At 47.9% G+C, this 21,818-nt stretch overlaps 1 protein-coding gene across 1 annotated transcript in view; it reads left to right on the forward strand.

Moving 5' to 3' along the window:
- The window catches only part of LOC147117257 (contactin-associated protein-like 2), a 1,950,749-nt gene extending 1,942,168 nt beyond the window's left edge, over positions 1 to 8,581 (forward strand). Inside the window, exon 23 of the mRNA XM_085988072.1 lies at positions 7,199 to 8,581. Coding sequence (XP_085844198.1) covers positions 7,199 to 7,398 — 200 coding nt within the window. The 3' untranslated portion in view covers positions 7,399 to 8,581. The remainder of the gene's footprint in view (positions 1 to 7,198) is intronic.
- Positions 8,582 to 21,818: the final 13,237 nt, after the last annotated feature.

Consider the following 21,818-nt stretch of genomic DNA (forward strand, 5'->3'; position numbering starts at 1 on the left):
TGGTCATTGTCAGCTCGGTGTGCCAGGGCCTGCAGATATGATTGGTTACATAAGGGCAGGTGCAAGCCTTTTCTCATCTTTCACCACTTCAACCATGAAATATTGTATTTGGGGTGCAACCAAACCAAATGCAATCATTAATACAATAGCAAAATACTGCGGACGCTGGAAATCTGAAATAACAACAGAAAATGCTGGAAATACTCAGCAGGTGCGGATGCTGCCTGGCCTGCTGAGTATTTCCAGCATTTTCTGTTGTTATTTCAAATGCAATCATTAACATTATCTTCACTTGACTGCCGATGCAGTGCTCTGCAGTTTGTGCTTGGTTGTCTTGTGACTCCAAGGTTCCATAAACGCTGGTATTGGAGGGTCTCCTTATTCCTCTTATTTTCATCAATTTCTGAAATCCTGTAACTACTTCGCATACACTATGCTTTCCAATGACTTAGCGGTTTCCTTTGAGGACTATAGCTTATTGGCAATTCTGCTCTGATATTTATTTATGGGGAATAATGGAGTTTAAAATATGGGCTAATAAATCATTTGCAAATAAGTTTCAAATTTGAGATGTAAAATCTTGTAAATCAAAACCATTTATGTTATTATGTACTTCAAATGAAAATAATTCAAACAGATTGAAGGTAATTCCCACTATGGCCAGGTTAACATGTATTTGTTACATATGCTATTCAGGCAACATGTTATCATGTAACAATCGCAAACCAGGACACTTAATAGACACAGTAAAGCTTTAAAAGCCAATTTACGACTCAGAAAACTGCCTCTAAAAACCCTGTAAAATATTTTTATTACCAAGTTGCAGCAATTCTAGTGTGCCTGTAAACTATTTGACTGTTGCCATGATAATCACACCATTTTATTGTTAAATGTTTATTCATTTACTAATAAAGATTTAGTACAACTTCTTCTACTGAAATTTGAATTGGAAAATAAAATCATGTTAAAATAACGACAGAAAATGCTGGAAACACTCAGCAGGTCAGGCAGCATCTTCGGGTTCTCTCTCCACAGATGCTGCCTGAGCTGCTGAGTGTTTCCAGCATTTTCTGTTGTTATTTCAGATTTCCAGCATCCGCAGTATTTTGCTATTGTAATAAAATTATATTCCTGCTTCACTTCAATGATCATTGGAACCAGGAGCCTAATATCACTGCACTGCACCAGTAAAACACAATTGTTGCAAGCTCATATGCATATTTTTCTGCCAGTTAAATCAGTTCAGCATTGAAAGAGCACCACCACCAGCCTGAGGCAGAAAGTGCAGCAAAGACAATGGCCTAGAAATTGGGTATAGCCCCGCCAGCACGTTTGCGCCGAAAATTTTGCGCCCGCCGCGGAGCCAGTTGTGCCCGCCCCATATTTACTTTCAGCGCCCCAAAGCGGAACCGGGCGCTGGTACAGGGTGTGTCCGCCCCGCTTGGGGCGCTGAAAGTGAATTTCAGCGCTCCCGGTCCCACTGCGCCACCCGATGCGGTGCGGCAAGCTGCTGTACTGCAGGCCTCCCCCTTCTCTTAAGGGGGAGGTGCCTGCAACGGCCGGAGCCCCGATTGCAAGTGCCGGCAAAAGAGCCCGGCACAACGGAGAAGTGCCGGGCTCCACGGAAACCAGCTGGCAATGCCGCGGGGGGGGGGGTGGAGGAGGCCGGGGAAGGAGGTGCGGGCAGGCGACCGCCGAAAAAGCGGCCGCCCCGCACCTCCACCTTAACTTGCGCCGCTAAGGCTGCAGTAAGGACCCGGTCTCCCGATGTTGTTAGCGCCCGCCACGGAAGAGGCGGCCGCTACTGAAGATGGGGATCGGCGTGGTTTCGGGCGGTACCGGGGCACTGCGCACACCGATGACGTCATCGGTGCCGGCGCAGCGCTACCGGCTAACGCCGATGTTACGGCCCACCTAATTTCGGGCGCGACGCAACTTCCGGCGCAACCCACTCTTTCGCCCCTAATTGGGCGCAAACGCAACTGAATTTCTAGGCCAATATATCCTCGGATGCTCTGCCTTCTGCTGATAATTTAGCAGAGAAAAATTGGTTGTTTTAAGAAAAATTGTGCAAAAGCAAGTTTTTTGAAAAGTGTCCATTTCAATTCCAAAAATAGTTTTCAAGCTTTTTTTTATTTGTCCTTATTTTTTGGTTTCACTCTGCACTATCAGAGCACCCAAGCAAGCTGAGTGCAGCAGCAGAATCACTCATTCTTTGTAATAACAACAGAAAATGCTGGAAATACTCAGCAGGCCAGGCAGCATCCGTGGAGAGAGAAACAGAGTTAACGTTTCAGGTCTGGGACCCTTCATCAGAACTGGAAAAAGCTGGAGATATAACAGATATTAAGCAGGTGCAGAGACGGGGGGGGGGGGGGTGGGTGCAGAGACAGGAGGGGAGGAAGGAATTGAAAGAACACCCTGTACTTTTGTAAGAGGCAGGAAAGATAAAATGTTGCAAATGGGAATGGCAAAAATCATACTGCATGAAAAATGGGGGCAGGGATAATTATCTGAAATTGTTGAACTCAATGTTGAGTCCGGCAGGCTGCAAAGTGCCCAATCGAAAGATGAGGTGCTGTTCCTCGAGCTTACATTGAGCTTCATTAGAACAATGTAATAGCCCGAGGACAGAGAGATCAGAGTGGGAGTGAAGCGGTCAATTAAAGTGACAGGCGACCGGAAGCTCGGGGTCACCCTTACGGACTGAACAGAGGTGTTCCGCAAAGCGGTCGCCCAATCTGCGTTTGGTCTCCCCAATGTAGAGGAGACCGCACCATGAGCAGCGAATACAGTATATTAAATTGCAAGAAGTACAAGTAAATCGCTGTTTCACCTGGAAGGGGTGTTTGGGACCCTGGACAGTGGGAAGGGAGGAGGTAAAAGGGCATGTGTTGCATCTCCTGCGCTTGCACGGGAAGGTGCCAGGTGAAGGAGAAGGGCTGTTGGGGGTGATTGAGGAGTGGACCAGGGTGTCGCGGAGGGAGCGGTCCCTTCGGAATGCTGAAAGGGGAGGTGAGGGGAAGATGTGTTTGGTGGTGGGATCACGTTGGAGGTGGCGGAAATAGCGGAGGATGATCTGTTGAATGTGAAGGCTGATGGGGTGAAAGGTGAGGACAAGGGGAACCCTATCGTGGTTCTGGGAGGGAGGGGCAGGGGTGAGAGCAGAAGTGCGGGAAATAGAATGGACACGGTCAAGGGCCGTGTCAACCATGGTAGAGGGGAATCCTCGGTTGAGGAAAAAGGAAGACATGTCGGAAGCACTAGTATGGAAGGTGGCATCGTCAGAACAGACGTGGCGGAGACGGAGAAACTGGGAGAATGGAATAGAGTCCTTACAGCAAGCGGGGTGGGAGGAAGTGTAGTCCAGGTAGCTGTGGGAGTCGGTGGGCTTGTAGTGGATGTTTGTCGAAAGCCAATCGCCAGAAATGGAGACGGAGAAGTCAAGGAAGGGAAGGGAAGAGTCTGAGATGGACCATGTGAAGGTGAGGGAAGGGTGGAAATTGGAAGTAAAGTGAATGAACTTATCTAGTTCAGGGCAAGAGCAGGAAACGGCACCAATACAGTCATCGATGTACCGGAAAAAGAGGTGAGGGAGGGAACCTGAGTAGGGCTGGAACAAAGAATGTTCCACATATCCCATGAACAGGCAGGCATAGCTAGGGCCCATGCGGGTTCCCATAGCAACACCTTTAATTTGGAGGAAGTGAGTGGAGTCAAAGGAGAAGTTGTTCAATGTGAGAACAAGTTCAGCCAGGCAGAGGAGGGTAGTGGTGGATAAGTTCATTCACTTTACTTCCAATTTCCACCCTTCCCGCACCTTCACATGGTCCATCTCTGACTTTTCCCTTCCCTTCCTTGACTTCTCCGTCTCCATTTCTGGCGATCGGCTTTCAACAAACATCCACTACAAGCCCACCGCCTCCCACAGCTACCTGGACTACACTTCCTCCCACCCCGCTTCCTGTAAGGACTCTATTCCATTCTCCCAGCTTCTCCGTCTCCGCCGCGTCTGTTCTGACGATGCCACCTTCCATACTAGTGCTTCCGACATGTCTTCCTTTTTCTTCAACCGAGGATTCCCCTCTACCATGGTTGACACGGCCCTTGACCGTGTCCATTCTATTTCCCGCACTTCTGCTCTCACCCCTTCCCCTCCCTCCCAGAACCACGATAGGGTTCCCCTTGTCCTCACCTTTCACCCCATCAGCCTTCACATTCAACGGATCATCCTCCGCTATTTCCGCCACCTCCAACGTGATCCCACCACCAAACACATCTTCCCCTCACCTCCCCTTTCAGCATTCCGAAGGGACCGCTCCCTCCGCGACACCCTGGTCCACTCCTCAATCACCCCCAACAGTCCTTCTCCTTCACCTGGCACCTTCCCGTGCAAGCGCAGGAGATGCAACACATGCCCTTTTACCTCCTCCCTTCCCACTGTCCAGGGTCCCAAACACCCCTTCCAGGTGAAACAGCGATTTACTTGTACTTCTTGCAATTTAATATACAGTATTCGCTGCTCACGATGCGGTCTCCTCTACATTGGGGAGACCAAACGCAGATTGGGCGACCGCTTTGCGGAACACCTCCGTTCAGTCCGTAAGGGTGACCCTGAGCTTCCGGTCGCCTGTCACTTTAATTGACCGCTTCACTCCAACTCTGATCTCTCTGTCCTCGAGCTATTACATTGTTCTAATGAAGCTCAATGTAAGCTCGAGGAACAGCACCTCATCTTTCGATTGGGCACTTTGCAGCCTGCCGGACTCAACATTGAGTTCAACAATTTCAGATAATTATCCCTGCCCCCATTTTTCATGCAGTATGATTTTTGCCATTCCCATTTGCAACGTTTTATCTTTCCTGCCTCTTACAAAAGTACAGGGTGTTCTTTCAATTCCTTCCTCCCCTCCCAACCGCCCCCGCCCCCCTCCCCTGTCTCTGCACCTGCTTAATATCTGTTACATCTCCAGCTTTTTCCAGTTCTGATGAAGGGTCCCAGACCTGAAACGTTAACTTTGTTTCTCTCTCCACGGATGCTGCCTGGCCTGTTGAGTATTTCCAGCATTTTCTGTTGTTATTTCAGATTTCCAGCATCCGCAGTATTTTGCTATCACACTCATTCTTTGTTTTTTCTTCCTTCTTAATGGGAAGCACCTTGATGGCCTGGCTGAGATTGATAATTTTTCAGATGGAGAATTTTACCACACAGTGGTGTTGGGTATTAGTATGCAAATAAATGTTATTGCCAAGTTTTTTGTATTCTTTCAGGGGATGTGGGCGTCACTGGCAAGGCCAGCATTTATTGCCCATCCCTAATTGCCCTTGAGAAGCTGGTGGTGAGCTGCCTTCTTGAACTGCTGCAGTCCAAGTGGTGAAGGTACTCCCATAGTGCTGTTAGGGAGGGAGTTCCAGCATTTTGACCCAGCAACGATGAAGGATCGGTGATATATTTCTAAGTTAGGATGGTGTGTGACTTGGAGGGGAACTTGGAGGTGATGGTGTTCCCATGCGCCTGCTGCCCTTGTCCTTCTGGGTGGAAAAGGTCGCAGGTTTGGGAGATGCTGCCGAAGAAGCCTTGGCGAGCTGCCACAGCATGTGCAAAGTATTCTTTTTTTTGTATGTTAAACACATTTTTATTCAACCAATGAATGCAAAAAATACCCTTTTTAAAAAAAAAGGGATTTCACCAAAAAAGAAAGAATAATTGCAGTGAATGACTTCCCCTTGATAACCTACAAACAGTAAAGTAACAGGTCAGGGCACAAATAGCTATCGATCTGGATTGTAAATATGCTTCACGTGTATATTTACTTAACAAACATCTACCATCACCAGACTGATACCGGGGATGGCAGGAATGACATATGAAGAGAGATTGGGTCGATTGGGCTTGTATGCACTAGAGTTTAGAAGAATGAGAGGGGATCTCATTGAAACTTATAAAACTCTAACAGGGCTAGACAGACTGGATGCAGGAAGGATGTTCCCGATGGCGGGGGAGTCCAGAACCAGGGGTCACAGTCCAAGGATAAGGGGTAAGCCATTTAGGACTGAGATGAAGAGGAATTTCTTCACCCAGAGAGTGGTGAACCTGTGGAATTCTCCACAACAGAAGGCAGTTGAGGCCAATTCATTAAATATATTCAAGAAGGAGTTAGATATATTTCTTAAGGCTAAAGGGATCAAGGGATATGGGGAGAAAGCAGGGACAGGGTACTGAATTTGGATGATCAGCCATGATCTCATTAAATGGCAAAACAGGCACGAGGGGCCGAATGGCCTACTCCTGCTCCTATCTTCTATGTTTCTATGTTTCTATATCATTCAGTGGAAAATTTTGCAGATTTTCTCTTTTGCCAAAGTTTGGAATTCTGACATGAATTTATCAGACACAGCAAATCTTAGTGCAGCTTCCAGGTTTTTGTCCAATAGCTGGAAGCAGTACTTTGACTTCACCAGAGTTATTGCTGAGAATGTTGACTCGCACGAGATGTCCACCTGCTCTCCACCCAGAATATGGATGCCACTTGCCCTTCACCATGATATGCCCTGTTGGAGCTGCTCGCTATTGGTTGGACTTGTTTTCTTCTGCTGGCCTGGAGCCGTTATTCTCATTGGTCAAGCTGACCATGATGACGGCTCCCTCGCCATACAACATCTCCATCGTGTTTTCACCCATGTTACATACCATGTTAGAAGATGAGCAGTAACCAAGGAAGTAAAGCACACATAACGATTACCATTTTACCAACAAACGCACATGAAGGTTAAAGTACACATGCATTTGCTGTGCAATGAGCATTGAGATCACTTATTTTTTATTTACTAATCAAAAGTGCAATTAGCTACAGCTGGATTTCCAGTTAGCCACATGTGGCCAGTGGCTAATGTATTGGACAGCAGTGATTTAAAGCAACCCGCTCATCCCATAGTGACTCAGTGAGCAACCTGATGCCACTTGCTGTCTGGGAGCACACAAATAATGGCCACTTGGACAAGGTACTGGAAGACAACCAGTGCCTGTGGAGCCATACCTCTTCAAGGAGTCAATCTGTTCAGGAAATAATGGGAAGAGAGTAAATGTCCAAGGAAAAATAATTTTAAGATTAAAAGCAATTCCATAGGGCTGGTCATTCTGTCACCTTGATCTCACTGTTTAATCTCTTGACTAATTACATTTTTTTTTCTCTGTTAGGTGTTATTGCAGTCGTAATCTTCACCATCCTTTGCACATTAGTCTTCTTGATTCGTTACATGTTCCGCCACAAAGGAACCTACCACACCAACGAGGCAAAGGGGGCTGAGTCTGCCGAGAATGCCGATGCAGCTATAATGAACAATGATCCCAACTTCACAGAAACCATTGATGAGAGTAAAAAGGAATGGTTCATCTAAGATAATTATAGGAAGGTATTCCTCTGATGTATTTTTGGCGATTCAGGAAAGATCAGCACAAATGAACCAAAATGGAAAACACACACACAAAGAGAAAGAAAGAATAAGATTCAAAAGAAACCTAAATATATGATACTATGGATTACCACCAGGTTTGAAAAGAATATTCCCAAGTATGTGAATACTAATCGGAATGCATTTACACTTCAGAACAAAAAGCTGATAGTATAGATGATTACACATATGCCAAATACCCATTGTAAATATGTTTTATGTAGATCATACAAGTATAGAGTATATGTTTTTGTTGCTGAAGAAGCTTATGAAGTTACTGTATTTTACAATGAAAACAGGTAAATCATCATTGCCAGAGTTTGTGCAAAGAATGATTTGGCATGCTGTGGTTAAAAACAACTTGATTTTTTTAATTACCATTTAAAGCTGGTTGCATATTTATTTTTTCAATTATTGTTTTGTTGTAAAAAAAAAAGCTTGTTTTTGTAGAGCTACTTGACAGACAAGATATAAATAAAACAGTCACACAGATGTGTTTGGACCTACACTCTTGTGTGTATGTGGAGAAAAGAATAGTGACCAGAGTGCATGATGGGAGCTATCAGAGTTCCCTCTTCACCCACGGTGCCCAGAGTAACCGAAAAAATACTGAAGTGTACACAGCAAATAATTTTAATCTTTCATTTGTATTGCTTAATGAGTTCTGTTCTTAACCTTTTATCACTGTATATATTTTTTATTCTTATATTTTATAAATGTTCATTATCTTGTCCATTTCTAGCCTTTTATGGTAAAACTTTGTGTGGTGCCAGTAAATATTGTTTCTGCTATTAAGAAGTTGCTGCATTGACAGGGAGACAGTCACTGCTACAAACTAGTCCAATGAGGTAGAGCAGGTTTTTGTTTTGCATGCTTAGGGACTCCAGGATATTTACATTGTGAAAGCTCAGAAGTACCTGTATTTGCCTTTGGACTGATGGGGGTGTAATCCATTGTATTCCTAATTAAAAACCACACTCTTAAACATGGTGTTTTCTGTTCAGGAATTTAGGATAGTTTATAAATTTTTAAATTTCCAAACTGTGTCATGCCTTATTTTAAGTATGTACTGTAGTTTGGTTAAAAAATAAGGGAGAAAAGTACAACATTAAAAGAGCCTTGCTGTAAATGTGTGTCCTTGTTGCTTTTTGATTCTACAGATTTAATGGTTTGCACCTATCACTGATGGGATATTCTGTATAGATTGCAATTAATTTGACATTACACTCTGACTTAGTTTGGGGATCCTTCCTGGCATCACTAGGGACCTGCAATAGAGTGTGCTGTGCGGGCAGTGACCTCAAACCACTACCCGAACCATTTTGTAGCAGTCCTGACCATGTGTCCATTCAGTGACCAAAACAAAATAGTGTCCCAAAGGCTGCAGCCACTCTTTCATTACCTGAAGGGGCTGCTCCCCAATTTTTGGCTTACTCAGCTGGGTGAGCAGATCAGAGGACTTCCCTGGCGGGTCTGCTCCTGAGCCGGACAAAATCCATCATGCACAGGTTCAAGATGTGAAAGATTACAGGTAGGGTAGGCCAACTGCTTGCCAGTGTTTTGATCTTTTATGCATCCAGGTGATCATGGAGTAAGACCACATGGTGTCCACTGTTTCAATTAGTTCTTTCGCAACCAATTGGCATATGCCTTGTATGCCATTAACATGAAGGAGCAGCAACACAGGATGGAGCAAATGACACTTGGGCAGCAGGTAAGAGGCATCACAGCACATCATCAATGAAGTCTTGTTTTCTGTGGAACAAAGTCTGCCTTCGACACCACAGCCTTATCTTCTCTCCCTCACATTCAAGTCAAAGGACATTCCCTCAATCCAGCACACAGCCTACAAGATGCCAGCAATAGTAGCCCTCTGCCCCTACATGACCATGCAACTTATGATCACCTGAGTAAAGATGTCAGCAGCACGTAAGTGCAACCTTTAACCTCCATCAATAACAAAGCGCCATGTTAATCCACATTCTATTTTGTTACAGTGAATTCCAAAGAGCACACAATCAACCTGCTCTTTCTCAACACCTTGATTCTCCAGTGCACCTAGGCTGCCTTTTTAAAAACGACCATTGGGCTGGATTTTATCAGCGGAGGAGGGATGGTGGTGGGATAGCTGGTTGCCGGGTTCCGGTCCCGCTCCTGGCTGCAGCTGCTCTGTCAAAGGGATTTTCCCTTGATTGGCTTTGTTAAGCCCGCCCTGTGGGATTTCTGGCCAATTAACAGGAAGCGGGTCTGATGGCGTCATTTGATGACACATCATCAGCCGGTTTCCTTAAAGAGACCACATCCACATGGAGTTTGACAGTTGTTCTGTCAGTGTTTTACAGCATTGAGGTGCTGCAAACACTGACAATCACTGCACAAAGGTGGACGCTTGCATCCAGGCTCCCCCATGACTCCCTCCATATCCTTATGGAGGGAGTCACAGCACGCAGGGAGGTTCTCTTCCCTTCCAAGGGCTGAAGAGACCTCCCCAGGACACCAACGCAGCCTGGTTGCACATTGCACAGGAGGGCAAAAGCAGGGATGTCATCAGGAGGACCTGGCTGCAGTGGCGCAAACCTTTCAATGATCTCAGTGGATCATGAAACGTTACTGCAAAGCCACACTCAAACTCACCCTGCTGTGCCACTCATCGCATCCCCATCACTCTGCCTTCCAGACCTTTCTCCTGCACATCCTTACTCACACCAACTTACCTTGCACCTCCACCCATCCCTCTCTATCTACATTATCACTTCCCCCATCTCACTAACCATCCCTCACACTCACCCTCATCCTACTGCAAGCATACCAACTAACAACACACAAGGGTAGGCACTTGAGAGGTTTAGCCAATGTCCATGTGAAGTTTCTGGTGATGTGTTGTCATACAGTGAAATCTATATTTTCAACACTGCCCCTTATTGGACAGATCTGTGCATACCTTGAGAAGTGTCTTACTGAGTTCCAATAAATGTTCAGACATAACTTACCGCCCCCCCCCCCCTCCGCCACCCCACCCAAGACCAAAGACCTGGCATATACTGCTGTGTTGAGAGACAACAGTATCAGGCATATGGACTCCAGCCTTTACCATTCCACTGGGCCCTGGATTTGAGGCTCCACTGTTCAGTGGGATGGCTGTTATAAGCCTGAGAGGCAGCGGAATGGATCATAATCACTATGGCCCGGAAGCCACTGTTCAGGCTTCTCTCCATTCCCCTATTGCCACCAGAGCTGCAGTTGTGTGTTTCCACGGAAGTGGAGTTACTGACGAATCCCTCGTTGCTTCTTAAGTTGGGGGGGGATCTGCTGCAAATTCCGGTGAAGCTGCCATTTGATTCAATGATGCTTAAAACAAGGAAAAAGTTTCGGAGATGTTGGTGCAAAGGACAGCTGTATATGCGAGAGTCACAATTGTCTGTTGACACAAGACCTGTAGGTAGATACCGGGGGGGGAATTTTAACCTTAAAAAATGGGTGGGCTGGGGGCGTGGGGGAAGTTAAAGAGTTAAAAATCTGAATCCCGACCTGAACCCGCCTCCAACCCGCCCACTGGAAGCCTCTGCTTTACCCTCCATTTTGAATTTAACTTTAGCTGGTCGGATTTTGCAAGCTTCATGAAACCTGCCAGCTAATGCAAGGTGAGGACTGCTGGATGCAGGAGGTAAGTGGCTTTACACTTACATCCTGGATCCAGGGTTCCTGCATAACCCAACCCCCCATGATCGGTGCCCCAACCGCCCCCCCCCACGAGGCCTCCGAATCACCCCCCCCCGCCGAGGACTCCGATTCCCCCCCCATCAGGCCTCCCCCCGCCCCACCCCAACCCTACCCACGCCTGTGCCGGTCTAGCCTGTGATCCTTCTCAGATGCCCCTCCCCGTGCTGGTCCCTGCCTCCGATTCTCTTGCAATCCCCCCCACTATGCTCCTCCAGCCGGCCCCCAATCCTCTTGCGATAAACATAAAAACATAATGTAAGAATTAGGAGCAGGAGTAGCCCATACGGCCCCTTGAGCCTGCTCTGTCTTTCAATAAGATCATGGCTGATCTTCAACCTCAACTCCACTTTCCTGCCCTATTCCCATATCCCTTAATTCCTCTGGAGTTTAAAAATCTATCTATCTCAGCCTTGAATATACTCAACGACTGAGCAGCCACAGCACTTTGGGGCAGAGAATTCCAAAGATTCACAACCCTCTGAGTGAAGAAATTCCTCCTCACCTCAGTCTTAAATGGCTGAAATGATTAATATTGCGACACCCCCTCCTCTTTTATACCCCCCTCTGTCTCGCCTGAAGATTCTATACCCCGGAATATTGAGCTGCCAGTCCTGCCCCTCCCTCAACCATGTCTCTGTGGTAGCAACAATATCATACATGTGTTCATCAACACCTTCAATTCATCTGCCTTACTCGCAAGACTCCTTGCATTAAAATAAATGCCATCCAGCCTTGCCATACTCCCTTGTGCCATTTCATATTTGCTCTGCCTTCCAGGCTGACTTGTTTTTTCCTCTATATTTGACTGTGCATCACCCCCTACTATAGTTCCACTCCGTATCCCATCCCCCTGCCAAGTTAGTATAAACCCCCCCCCCAACAATACTAGCAAACCTCCCCGCAAGGATGTTGGTCCAGTTCAGGTGCAACCCATCCGGCTTGTACAGGTCCCACCTTCCCGAGAAGCAGACCCAGTGATCCAAGAAACTAAAGCTCTCCCTCCTGCACCAACTCTTTAGCCATGCACTCATCTGTTCTATCCTCCTATTCCTATACTCATTAGCACGTGGCACCGGGAGTAATCCAGAGATTACAACCTTTGAGGTCCTGCTTTTTAATCTGCTACCTAGCTCCCTAAATTCTTGCTGCAGGACCTCATCCCTCTTTCTCCCTATGTCGTTGGTACCAATGTGAACCACGACCTCTGAATGTTCGACCTCCCCCTTCAGAATGCCCTGCAGCCATTCAGTGACATCCTTGACCCTGGCACCAGGGAGGCAACATACCATCCTGGAGTCACGTCTGCGGCCACAGAAACGTCTATCTGATCCCCTTACGATAGAATCCCCTATCACTATTGCTCTCCCACTCTTTTTCCTCCCCTCCTGTGCAGCTGAGCCACTCGTAGTGCCACTTGTACTTCTTGCAATCTAGTATACTGTATTTGCTGCTCACGATGCAGCCTCCTCTACATTGGGGAGACCAAACGCAGATTGGGTGACCATTTTGTGGAACACCTCTATTCAGTCCGTAAGGGTGACCCCGAGCTTCCGGTTATGTGTCACTTTAGTTCTCCACTCCACTCTCACTCTGACCTCTCTGTCCTTACACTGTTCCAATGAAGTTCAACGTAAGCTCGAGGAACAGCACCTCATCTTTCGATTAGGCACTTTACAGCCTTCTGGACTCAACATTGAGTTCAACATTTTCAGACTATATACCCTGTCCCTATTTTTTCAGGCGGCAGCTGTTGATTATTCTGCCATCCCCATTTGCAACATTTAATCTCTCCTGCCTGCCATCCTAGCACAGACCGTTCCATTTATTCCTTCCTCCCTCCCCACCCCTTTCCCCGCCTCTGCACCTGCTTAAAACCTGTTACATCTCTAACTTTTTCCAGTTCTGATGAAGGGTCACAGACCTGAAACGTTAACGCTGTTTCTCTCTCCTCAGATGCTGCCTGGCCTGCTGAGTGTTCCCAACATTTTCTGTTGTTATTTTAGTGTTTTATACAGTTCAAGCATAACCTCCCTGCTCTTATATTCTATGCCTCGGCTAATAAAGAAAAGTATCCCGTATGCCTTCTTAACCACCTTATCTACCTGTCCTGCTACCTTCAGAGATCTGTGGACATGCACGCCTCTGATCTTCTACACTTCTCAGTGTCTTACCATTTATTGTGTATTCCCTTGCTTAATTAGCCCTCCCCAAATGCCTTACCTCACACTTCTCCGGATTGAATTCCATTTGCCACTGTTCTGCCCACCTGACTATTCCATTAATATCTTCCTGCAGTCTACAGCTTTCTTCTTCAATATCAACCACACAGCCAATTTTTGTATCATCTGCAAACTTCTTAATCATATCACCTATATTCAAGTCCAAATCAATGATATATACCACAAAAAGCAAAGGACCCAGTACTGAGCCCTGCGGAACCCCACTGGAAACAGCCTTCCAGTCACAAAAACACCCTTCAATGATTATCCTTTATTTCCTGCCTCTGAGCCAATTTTGGATCCAACTTGACATTTTGCTTTGGATCCCATGGGCTTTTACTTCTGTGACTAGTCAAAAACCTTGCTAAAATCTATATAGACTACATCAAATGCACTACCCTCATCGACCCTCCTTGTTACATCCTCAAAGAATTCAATCAAGTTAGTCAGACACGACCTTCCCTTAACAAATCCATGCTGACTGTTCCTGATTAATCCGTGTCTTTCTAAATGAAGATTTATCCTGTCCCTCAGAATTTTTTCCAATAATTTTCCCACCACCTAGGTTAGGCTGACTGACCTGTAATTACTCAGTCTATCCCTTTCTCCCTTTTTAAACAACGGTACCACATTAGCAGTCCTCCAGTCCTCCGACACCACACCTGTAGCCAGAGAGGATTGGAGAATGATGGTCAGAGCCTCTGTTATTTCCTCTCTTACTTCTCTTAACAGTGATATACCTATCAATTCATCCAATGAAAAGCGACGAGTTAAGAAAGTAACTATAGGTTTTTATTGGCTAAATAACAGAGCCCACCCTCGTGGGTGATCGGATCCAACAAGGAGGAATACCAGCCAGTCGACCACCTTTATACCTGGGCAGGTAGGTGGAGCCATGGGCGGAGTCAGCAGTGGTCAGCCCAGGTATAACAGCGTGACAAGAGGCGACCTCGTATAGTGATACAACAGTGTGAACAGTGATAACGATATAACAGTGATAACTATAGTGTAACGATAGTGAACGATAAAAGTGGTTTACCACATTCACCCCTTGTTTAGATTTGAGTCCGACGGGGTGAAGTGTACTACCAGTTCTGGTAAGTCAGTCTGTCCGGAGGCCTCGTAAGCCTTTCTGATTGTCGCAGCGGCGGTGTTGCATTCTCCGGTGTTGATGCTGGTGTCTGCGTGGTCGGCGAAGGCTCGTGGGGTTCCGGCATGCCGTCTACCTGAGCTGGAATTGGGGGGGGGTGGGGGGGGTAAAGGTGGTGTCTCCGGAATGCCCGAGGGTGCGAGGTCTCGCAAGGAGACTGTGTCCTCCCGCCCGTCCGGGTAAGCCACATAGGCGTACTGGGGGTTGGCATGCAGGAGGTTCACCTTCTCGACCAGGGGGTCCGTTTTATGGGTCCTCACGTGCTTTCGCAGCAGGACGGGCCCCGGGGAGGTCAGCCAGGTTGGTAGTGTGGTTCCCGTAGTCGACTTCCTGGGGAAAACAAACATTCGTTCATGGGGGGTGGCGTTAATGGCAGTGCAAAGTAGTGACCGGATGGAGTGCAGGGCTGCCGGGAGGACTTCCTGCCAGCGGGAGGTTGGGAGGCCCTTAGACTTTAAGGCTAAGAGGACGGCCTTCCATACCGTCGCGTTCTCTCTTTCTACCTGGCCGTTCCCTCGGGGGTTGTAGCTGGTGGTCCTGCTTGCAGCAATACCTCTCGCTAGTAGGAACTGACGGAGTTCCTCGCTCATGAAGGAGGAGCCCCGGTCACTATGTATATAGTTTGGGAACCCGAACAAGGCGAAGAGGTCGTTCAGGCATTTGATGACCGTGGTACTGGTCATGTCTGGGCAGGGGAAGGCAAAGGGGAAACGGGAGTACTCATCAACGATGTTGAGGAAGTACACATTACGGTCAGAGGACGGGAGGGGCCCCTTAAAGTCGATGCTCAGGCGCTCGAAGGGGCGGGTGGCCTTGATCAGGCTTGCTCTGTCCAGCCTAAAGAAGTGCGGTTTGCACTCGGCACAGGTCTGGCAGTTCCTGGTCATGGTCCTGACCTCCTCGATGGAATATGGCAGGTTGCGGGCCTTAATGAAGTGGTAAAGTCTGGTGACCCCGGGGTGGCGAGGTCGTTGTGGAGGGTCTGAAGTCTATCACTTTGTGCGCTGGCGCATGTAATTCGTGACAGAGCATCAGGGGGATCGTTCAGCTTACCTGGCCGGTACAAGATATCATAATCATAGGTGGAGAGCTCGATTCTCCACCTCAAGATCTTGTCATTCTTGATTTTGCCCCTCAGCTTGTTATTAAACATAAAAGCGACCGAACGTTGGTCGGTGAGGAGGGTAAATCGTTTGCCTGCCAGGTAATGCCTCCAGCGTCGTACCGCCTCCACAATCGCTTGGGCCTCCTTCTCGACCGACGAGTGTCGGATCTCAGGGCCCTGTAGGGTCCTTGAGAAGAAGGCCACTGGTCTCCCCTCCTGGTTAAGGGTAGCGGCTAGGGCGAAGTCGGATGCATCGCTCTCCACTTGGAAGGGGATGGACTCGTCCACTGCGTGCATTGTGGCCTTGGCGATGTCTCCCTTAATGAGGGAGAAGGCTGCGCACGCTTCCTCCATAAGGGGGAAGGATGTGGACTTCATGAGGGGTCTGGCTTTGTCTGCAGAATTGGGCACCCATTGGGCATAGTAGGCGAAGAGCCCCAGGGTTCTCTTCAGAGCCTTTGGACAGTGGGGGAGGGGTAGCTCCATGAGGGGACGCATTCTTTCGGGGTCGGGGCCGATGACTCCGTTCTCTACTACACAGCCGAGGATGGCAAGGCGCGAGGTGTTAAACACACATTTCTCCTTATTGTAGGTGAGGTTCAGCCGTTGGGCCGTACGGAGGAATCTCTCCAGATTAACGTCATGGTCCTGCCGGTCGCGGCTGCAGATGGTGACGTTATCTAGGTAGGGGAACGTGGCATGCAGCCCGTTCTGGTCAACCATCCGGTCCATCTCCCTTTGGAAGACCGAAACCCCGTTGGTGACGCCGAAGGGAACCCTAAGGAAGTGGTAGAGGCGGCCGTTCACCTCGAAGGCTGTATACTGGCGGTCCTCAGGGCGGATAGGGAGTTGGTGATAGGCCGACTTAAGGTCGATGGTGGAGAATACCCGGTACTGCGCAATCTGATTGACCATATCAGATATGCGGGGAAGGGGGTATGCGTCCAGCTGGGTGTACCTGTTTATGGTCTGGCTGTAGTCGATGACCAGGCGGTTTTTATTGCCGGTCTTAACGACCACGACCTGGGCACGCCAGGGGCTGGTGCTCCCCTCGATGATGCCCTCCTTCAGGAGACGCTGCACCTCAGAGCTAATGAAAGCTCTGTCCCCGGCGCTGTACCGCCTGCTCTTGGTCGCGACGGGTTTGCAGTCGGGGGTGAGGTTAGCGAACAGGGAAGGTGGCGGGACCTTGAGGGTGGATAGGCCGCAGGTGTTACGCGGTGGGTGGTTTAAAATCTGTTGGTTGTCGACTGTGAGTGGGGGGAGGGGTCCGCCGTATGCTAGCGTGACGCTTTGGAGGTGGGATTGGAAGTCTAGCCCTAGTAGGACGGCGGCGCATAGCTGGGGGAGGACGAGGAGCTTAAAATTTTTATACTCCGTACCCTTAACCGATAGGGTCACAACACAGTAGCCGCTGATGTCTGTGGCGTGGGATCTCGATGCCATCGAGATCCGGTTGCGCGTTGGCAGGACAGGGAGGGAGTAGTGGCTCACCGTGTCTGGGTGGATGAAACTCTCCGTGCTTCCGCTGTCGAACAGGCAGGTCGTGGCGTGGCCGTTTACTCTGATGTCCATCATTGACTTGGACAGGTGATGCGGGCGGGCTTGGTCCAGTGAGACGGAGGCTAGTGTATAGCTGAGCGAGTCGTTGTAGTCTGCGGGTGAGGCGGTAGTCGGGTCTAGAGGCACGGTGGCGGTCGAGCGTGGTGGGTAAAATGGCGTCTCCCACGAGGTTGGACAAAATGGCGGAGAAGATGGCTGCCCCCGTAACTCACATGAGGCACTGCTGGTGTCGGTTGCCTGTATCAAAGATGGCCGCCCCCATGACTCACATGTGGGGATGCTGGCCTCTGTTGCCTTGAAGGAAGATGGCCGCCCCCACAGCTCGCATGAGGCACTGCTGGCCTCTGATGATCCACCTCTGCAGGCCTTAGCAAAGTGGCCTTTCTTCATACAGTTTGAGCAGGTAGAGTTCCTGGCTGGGCAGCGCGACCTCGGGTGTTTCGCCTGGCCACAGAAGAAGCAGCTGGCGGCCCGATCACGGGGGTCCGATGTCGGAGCCGGTACCGGGGGTGGCGGTCTCGATCGGGTCCGGGACGCCGACGCTGAGGTAGGTCCCAGGGGGGGTGCTGCGGGGGGTATCGCGGTCGGGGTCGATCCCAAGTCCCAGGGTCGCGAGTTACAGTACCTTGAGTATGCCTCGAGGTCCCGATGGGCCACCTCTAGAGAGAGAGCGAGGGCTGCAGCTTTGTCCAGGTCGAGGTCCCGTGCTTCCAGTAGTCTTTGCCGTGAGTAGTCGGACCGCAGGCCTTTCACGAAGGCATCGCGGACATTGTCTTCAGTATTTTCTGCCGCCGTTACCGCTTTAAAGTTACAGTCTCTGCCGAGTGCTTGTAGCACCCGTAAAAATTCCTCCACGGGCTCTCCTGGCTGTTGCGGGCGGGATCTTAGGAGGTGTCTGGCATACATGGAATTTACCGGGGTTTGGTACTGTCTTTTCAGCCGGTTGATGGCGTCCTCATATGTTTTGAGGTCCCGGATGAGTGCGAATACTTTAGGGCTCACTTGGGCGTTCAGAACTCTTAGCATGGATTTCTGAGGCACGCCGGATTCTCCCAGGTAGGCTTCGAAGCAGCTCAGCCAGTGTTCAAAGTCGAGGGCTGAGTTTGCTGCCTGTGGATTTAGGTCCAGGTACGGTGGTCTGAGGGCTCGCAGCCAGGCAGGCTGCTGTGGCTGTTGTAGCTGGGCGTCTGGCTGGTCGCTTGGCTGGTCGTTTGACTGTCCAGGTGTCGACATTTTAAAATTTAGCCAATAAAATTGATATACCTATCAATTCATCCAATGAAAAGCGACGAGTTAAGAAAGTAACTATAGATTTTTATTGGCTAAATAACAGAGCCCACCCTCGTGGGTGATCGGATCCAACAAGGAGGAATACCAGCCAGTCGACCACCTTTATACCTGGGCAGGTAGGTGGAGCCATGGGCGGAGTCAGCAGTGGTCAGCCCAGGTATAACAGCATGACAAGAGGCGACCTCGTATAGTGATACAACAGTGTGAACAGTGATAACGATATAACAGTGATAACTATAGTGTAACGATAGTGAACGATAAAAGTGGTTTACCACAAACAGTCTGCAATAAATTTCATCCAGGCCTGGGGATTTATTCACTTTCAAAGATGCTAAACCCCTTAATACTTCCTCTTTCACTATGCTTAATTCATCTAATATTTCACACTCCTCCACCCTGTTTGCAATTTCTGCATCGTCACTCTCTTTTGTGAAAACAGACGCAAAGTATTCATTAAGAACCATACCCATGTCTTCCGCCTCCACACACAGGCCCTAATCTTACTTTAGTTATCCTCTTGCTCTTAATGTATTTAGAAAACATCTTTGAGTTTTCCTTGATTTTACTTGCCAATATTTTTCATGCCCTCTCTTTGCTTTCCTAATTTCCTTTTTAATTTCACCCCTGCACTTTCTATACTCCTCTAGGCTTTCTGCAGTATTGAGCCCTTATTATCTATCATAAGCTTCCTTTTTTTCTTTATCCTTCCCTTTATGCCCCTTGACATCCAGGGAGCTCTAGGTTTGTTAGTCGTACTTTTGTTTAAGGGAACATACTTGCTCTGAACCTTCACTATCTCATCCTTGAATGTCTCCCACTGCTCTGACACTGATTTACTTTCAAGTTTATGTCTCCAGTCCACATTGGCTAAATCACATCTCAGCTTAGTAAAATTAGCTTTTCCCCAATTCAGAACTTCTATTACTGGTCTATCCTTGTCCTTTTCCATAACTACGCTAAATCTAACTGAATTATGATCACTACCACCAGTATGCTCTCCCACTAATACCCTTTCCACCTGCCCAGCTTCATTCCCTAAAACTAGGTCCAGAATCGTCCCCTCTCTTGCTGGGCTTGCTATGTACTGGCTAAAAAAATTCTCTTGAATACATTTTAAGAATTCTGCTCCCTCTGTACCTTTCACACTAATTTTATCGCAGTTAATATTAGGGAATTTGAAATCCCCTACTATTACTGCCCTATTTTTGCACATCTCAGAAATTTGCCTACATATTTGCTCTTCTATCCCCCTCCAACTGTTTGGAGGTCTACAGTACACTCCCAGCAATGTGATTGCCACTTTTTTGCTTTTCAGTTCAACCCATATGGCCTTGTTGGATGATCCTTCTAAGAGATCCTTCCTCCTCACAGCTGTAATTGTTTCTTTATTTGATATTGCGACCCACCCTCCTTTTTTATCCCCCTCTCTATCTTGTCTGAAAACCCTGTAAACCCGCTATTTAAGAAAGGTGGGAGAGAGAGAGCCTCACATCAGTATTTGGGAAAATGCTGGAATCTATTATAAAGGATGCAATAACTGGGCACTTAGAAACTAATAGTAAGATTGGGCAGAGTCAACATGGATTTATGAAAGAATTATTGGAGTTCTTTGAGGATGTAACTAGTGGAGTAGACAAAGGGAAACCGGTAGATGTGGTGTATTTGGATTTTCAGATGGCCTTCGATAAGGTCCCACACAAGAGGTTGGTGAACAAAATGAGGGCACATGGAATTGGGGGTAATATACTAGCATGGATTGAGAATTGGTTAACAGACAGAAAACAAAGAGTAGGGGTAAACGGGTCTTTTTCAGGATGGCAGGCTGTGACTAGTGGGGTACCGCAAGGATCGGTGCTTGGGCCCCAGCTATTCACAATCTATATCAATGATTTGGATGAGGGGACTAAATGTAACATTTCCAAATTTGCTGATGATACAACGCCAGGTGGCAGTGTCAATTGCGAAGAGGATGTGAAGAGGCTTCAAGGGGATTTTGACAGGCTCAGTGAGTGGGCGAGAACAAGGCAGATGGAATATAATGTGGATAAATGTGAAGTTATCCACTTTGGTAGAAAAAACAGAAGGGTAGAGTATTTCTACCTGGGTGTCCTTGTACATGAGTCACTGAAACTGAATGTGCAAGTGCGGCAAGCCATTAGGAAGGCAAATGGTATGCTGGCCTTCATTACAAGAGGATTTGAGCACAGGAGTAAAGAAGTCTTACTCCAATTATATAGGGCCCTGGTGAGACCACACCTGGAGTACTGTGTACAATTTTGGTCTCCTTACCTAAGGAAGGATATACTTGCCATAGAGGGAGTGCAACCAAGGTTCACAAGATTGATTCCTGGGATGGCGGGACTGTCGTATGAGAAGAGATTGAGTAAACTAGGCCTGTATTCTCTTGAATTCAGAAGAATGAGAGGATCTCATTGAAGCATACAAAATTATTACAGGGCTTGATAGGGTGGATGCTGGGAGAGTGTTTCCCTTGGCTGGGGAATCACAGCCTCAGGATAAAGGGTAGGCCATTCTGGACTGAGTTGAGAAGAAATTTATTCACACAGAGGGTGGTCAATCTTTGGAATTTTCTACCCCAGAGGGTTGTGGAGGCTCAGTCATTGGGTATATTCAAAACAGAAGTCGATAGATTTCTGACTAGTAAGGGCATCAAGGGATATGACGATAGGGCCGGTTAATGGAGTTGAGGCAGAAGATCAGCCATGATCTCATTGAATGGCGGAGCAGGCTCGAAGGGCCGAACGGCCTATTCCTGCTCCTATTTCTTATGTTCTTATGTAACCAGCAATGTTAAGCTGCCATTCCTGCCCTTCTTTCAGCCATGCCTTAGTAATAGCTATAATATCATACTCCCACGTGTCTATCTGTGCCCTCAGCTCATCTGCTTTATTCCCTAGACTCATTGCGTTGAAGTATATGCCATTTAGCACTGTCAAACTCCCTTGTTGTCTATTTTCTAGCCTTTGTTTCCTCTGGCTTCCAAACTCACTTACTAATTTTCTGCCTTCCATTTCCAACTTTGCTTCTTTCCCTACTCTCAGGTTCCCATCCCCCTGCCAAGTTAGTTTATACCCTCCCCAACAGCACCAGCAAACCCCCCCGCGAGGATATTGGTCCCAATCCTGTTGAGGTGCAACCCGTCCGGCTTGTACAGGTCACACCTCCCCCAGAAACGATCCCATGCCTCAGGAATCTAAAGCCTGCACTATCTCTCCAGCCACGCATTCATCTGTTCTATCCTCCTATTTCTGTATTCACTAGCACGTGGCACCGGGAGTGTTAGGGTCTAATTGGAGCC

This window comes from Somniosus microcephalus, chromosome 5 (assembly GCF_052327205.1).
Source record: "Somniosus microcephalus isolate GS21.2 chromosome 5, FLI_Smic_1.0, whole genome shotgun sequence".
NCBI classification, from domain to species: Eukaryota; Metazoa; Chordata; class Chondrichthyes; order Squaliformes; family Somniosidae; genus Somniosus; species Somniosus microcephalus.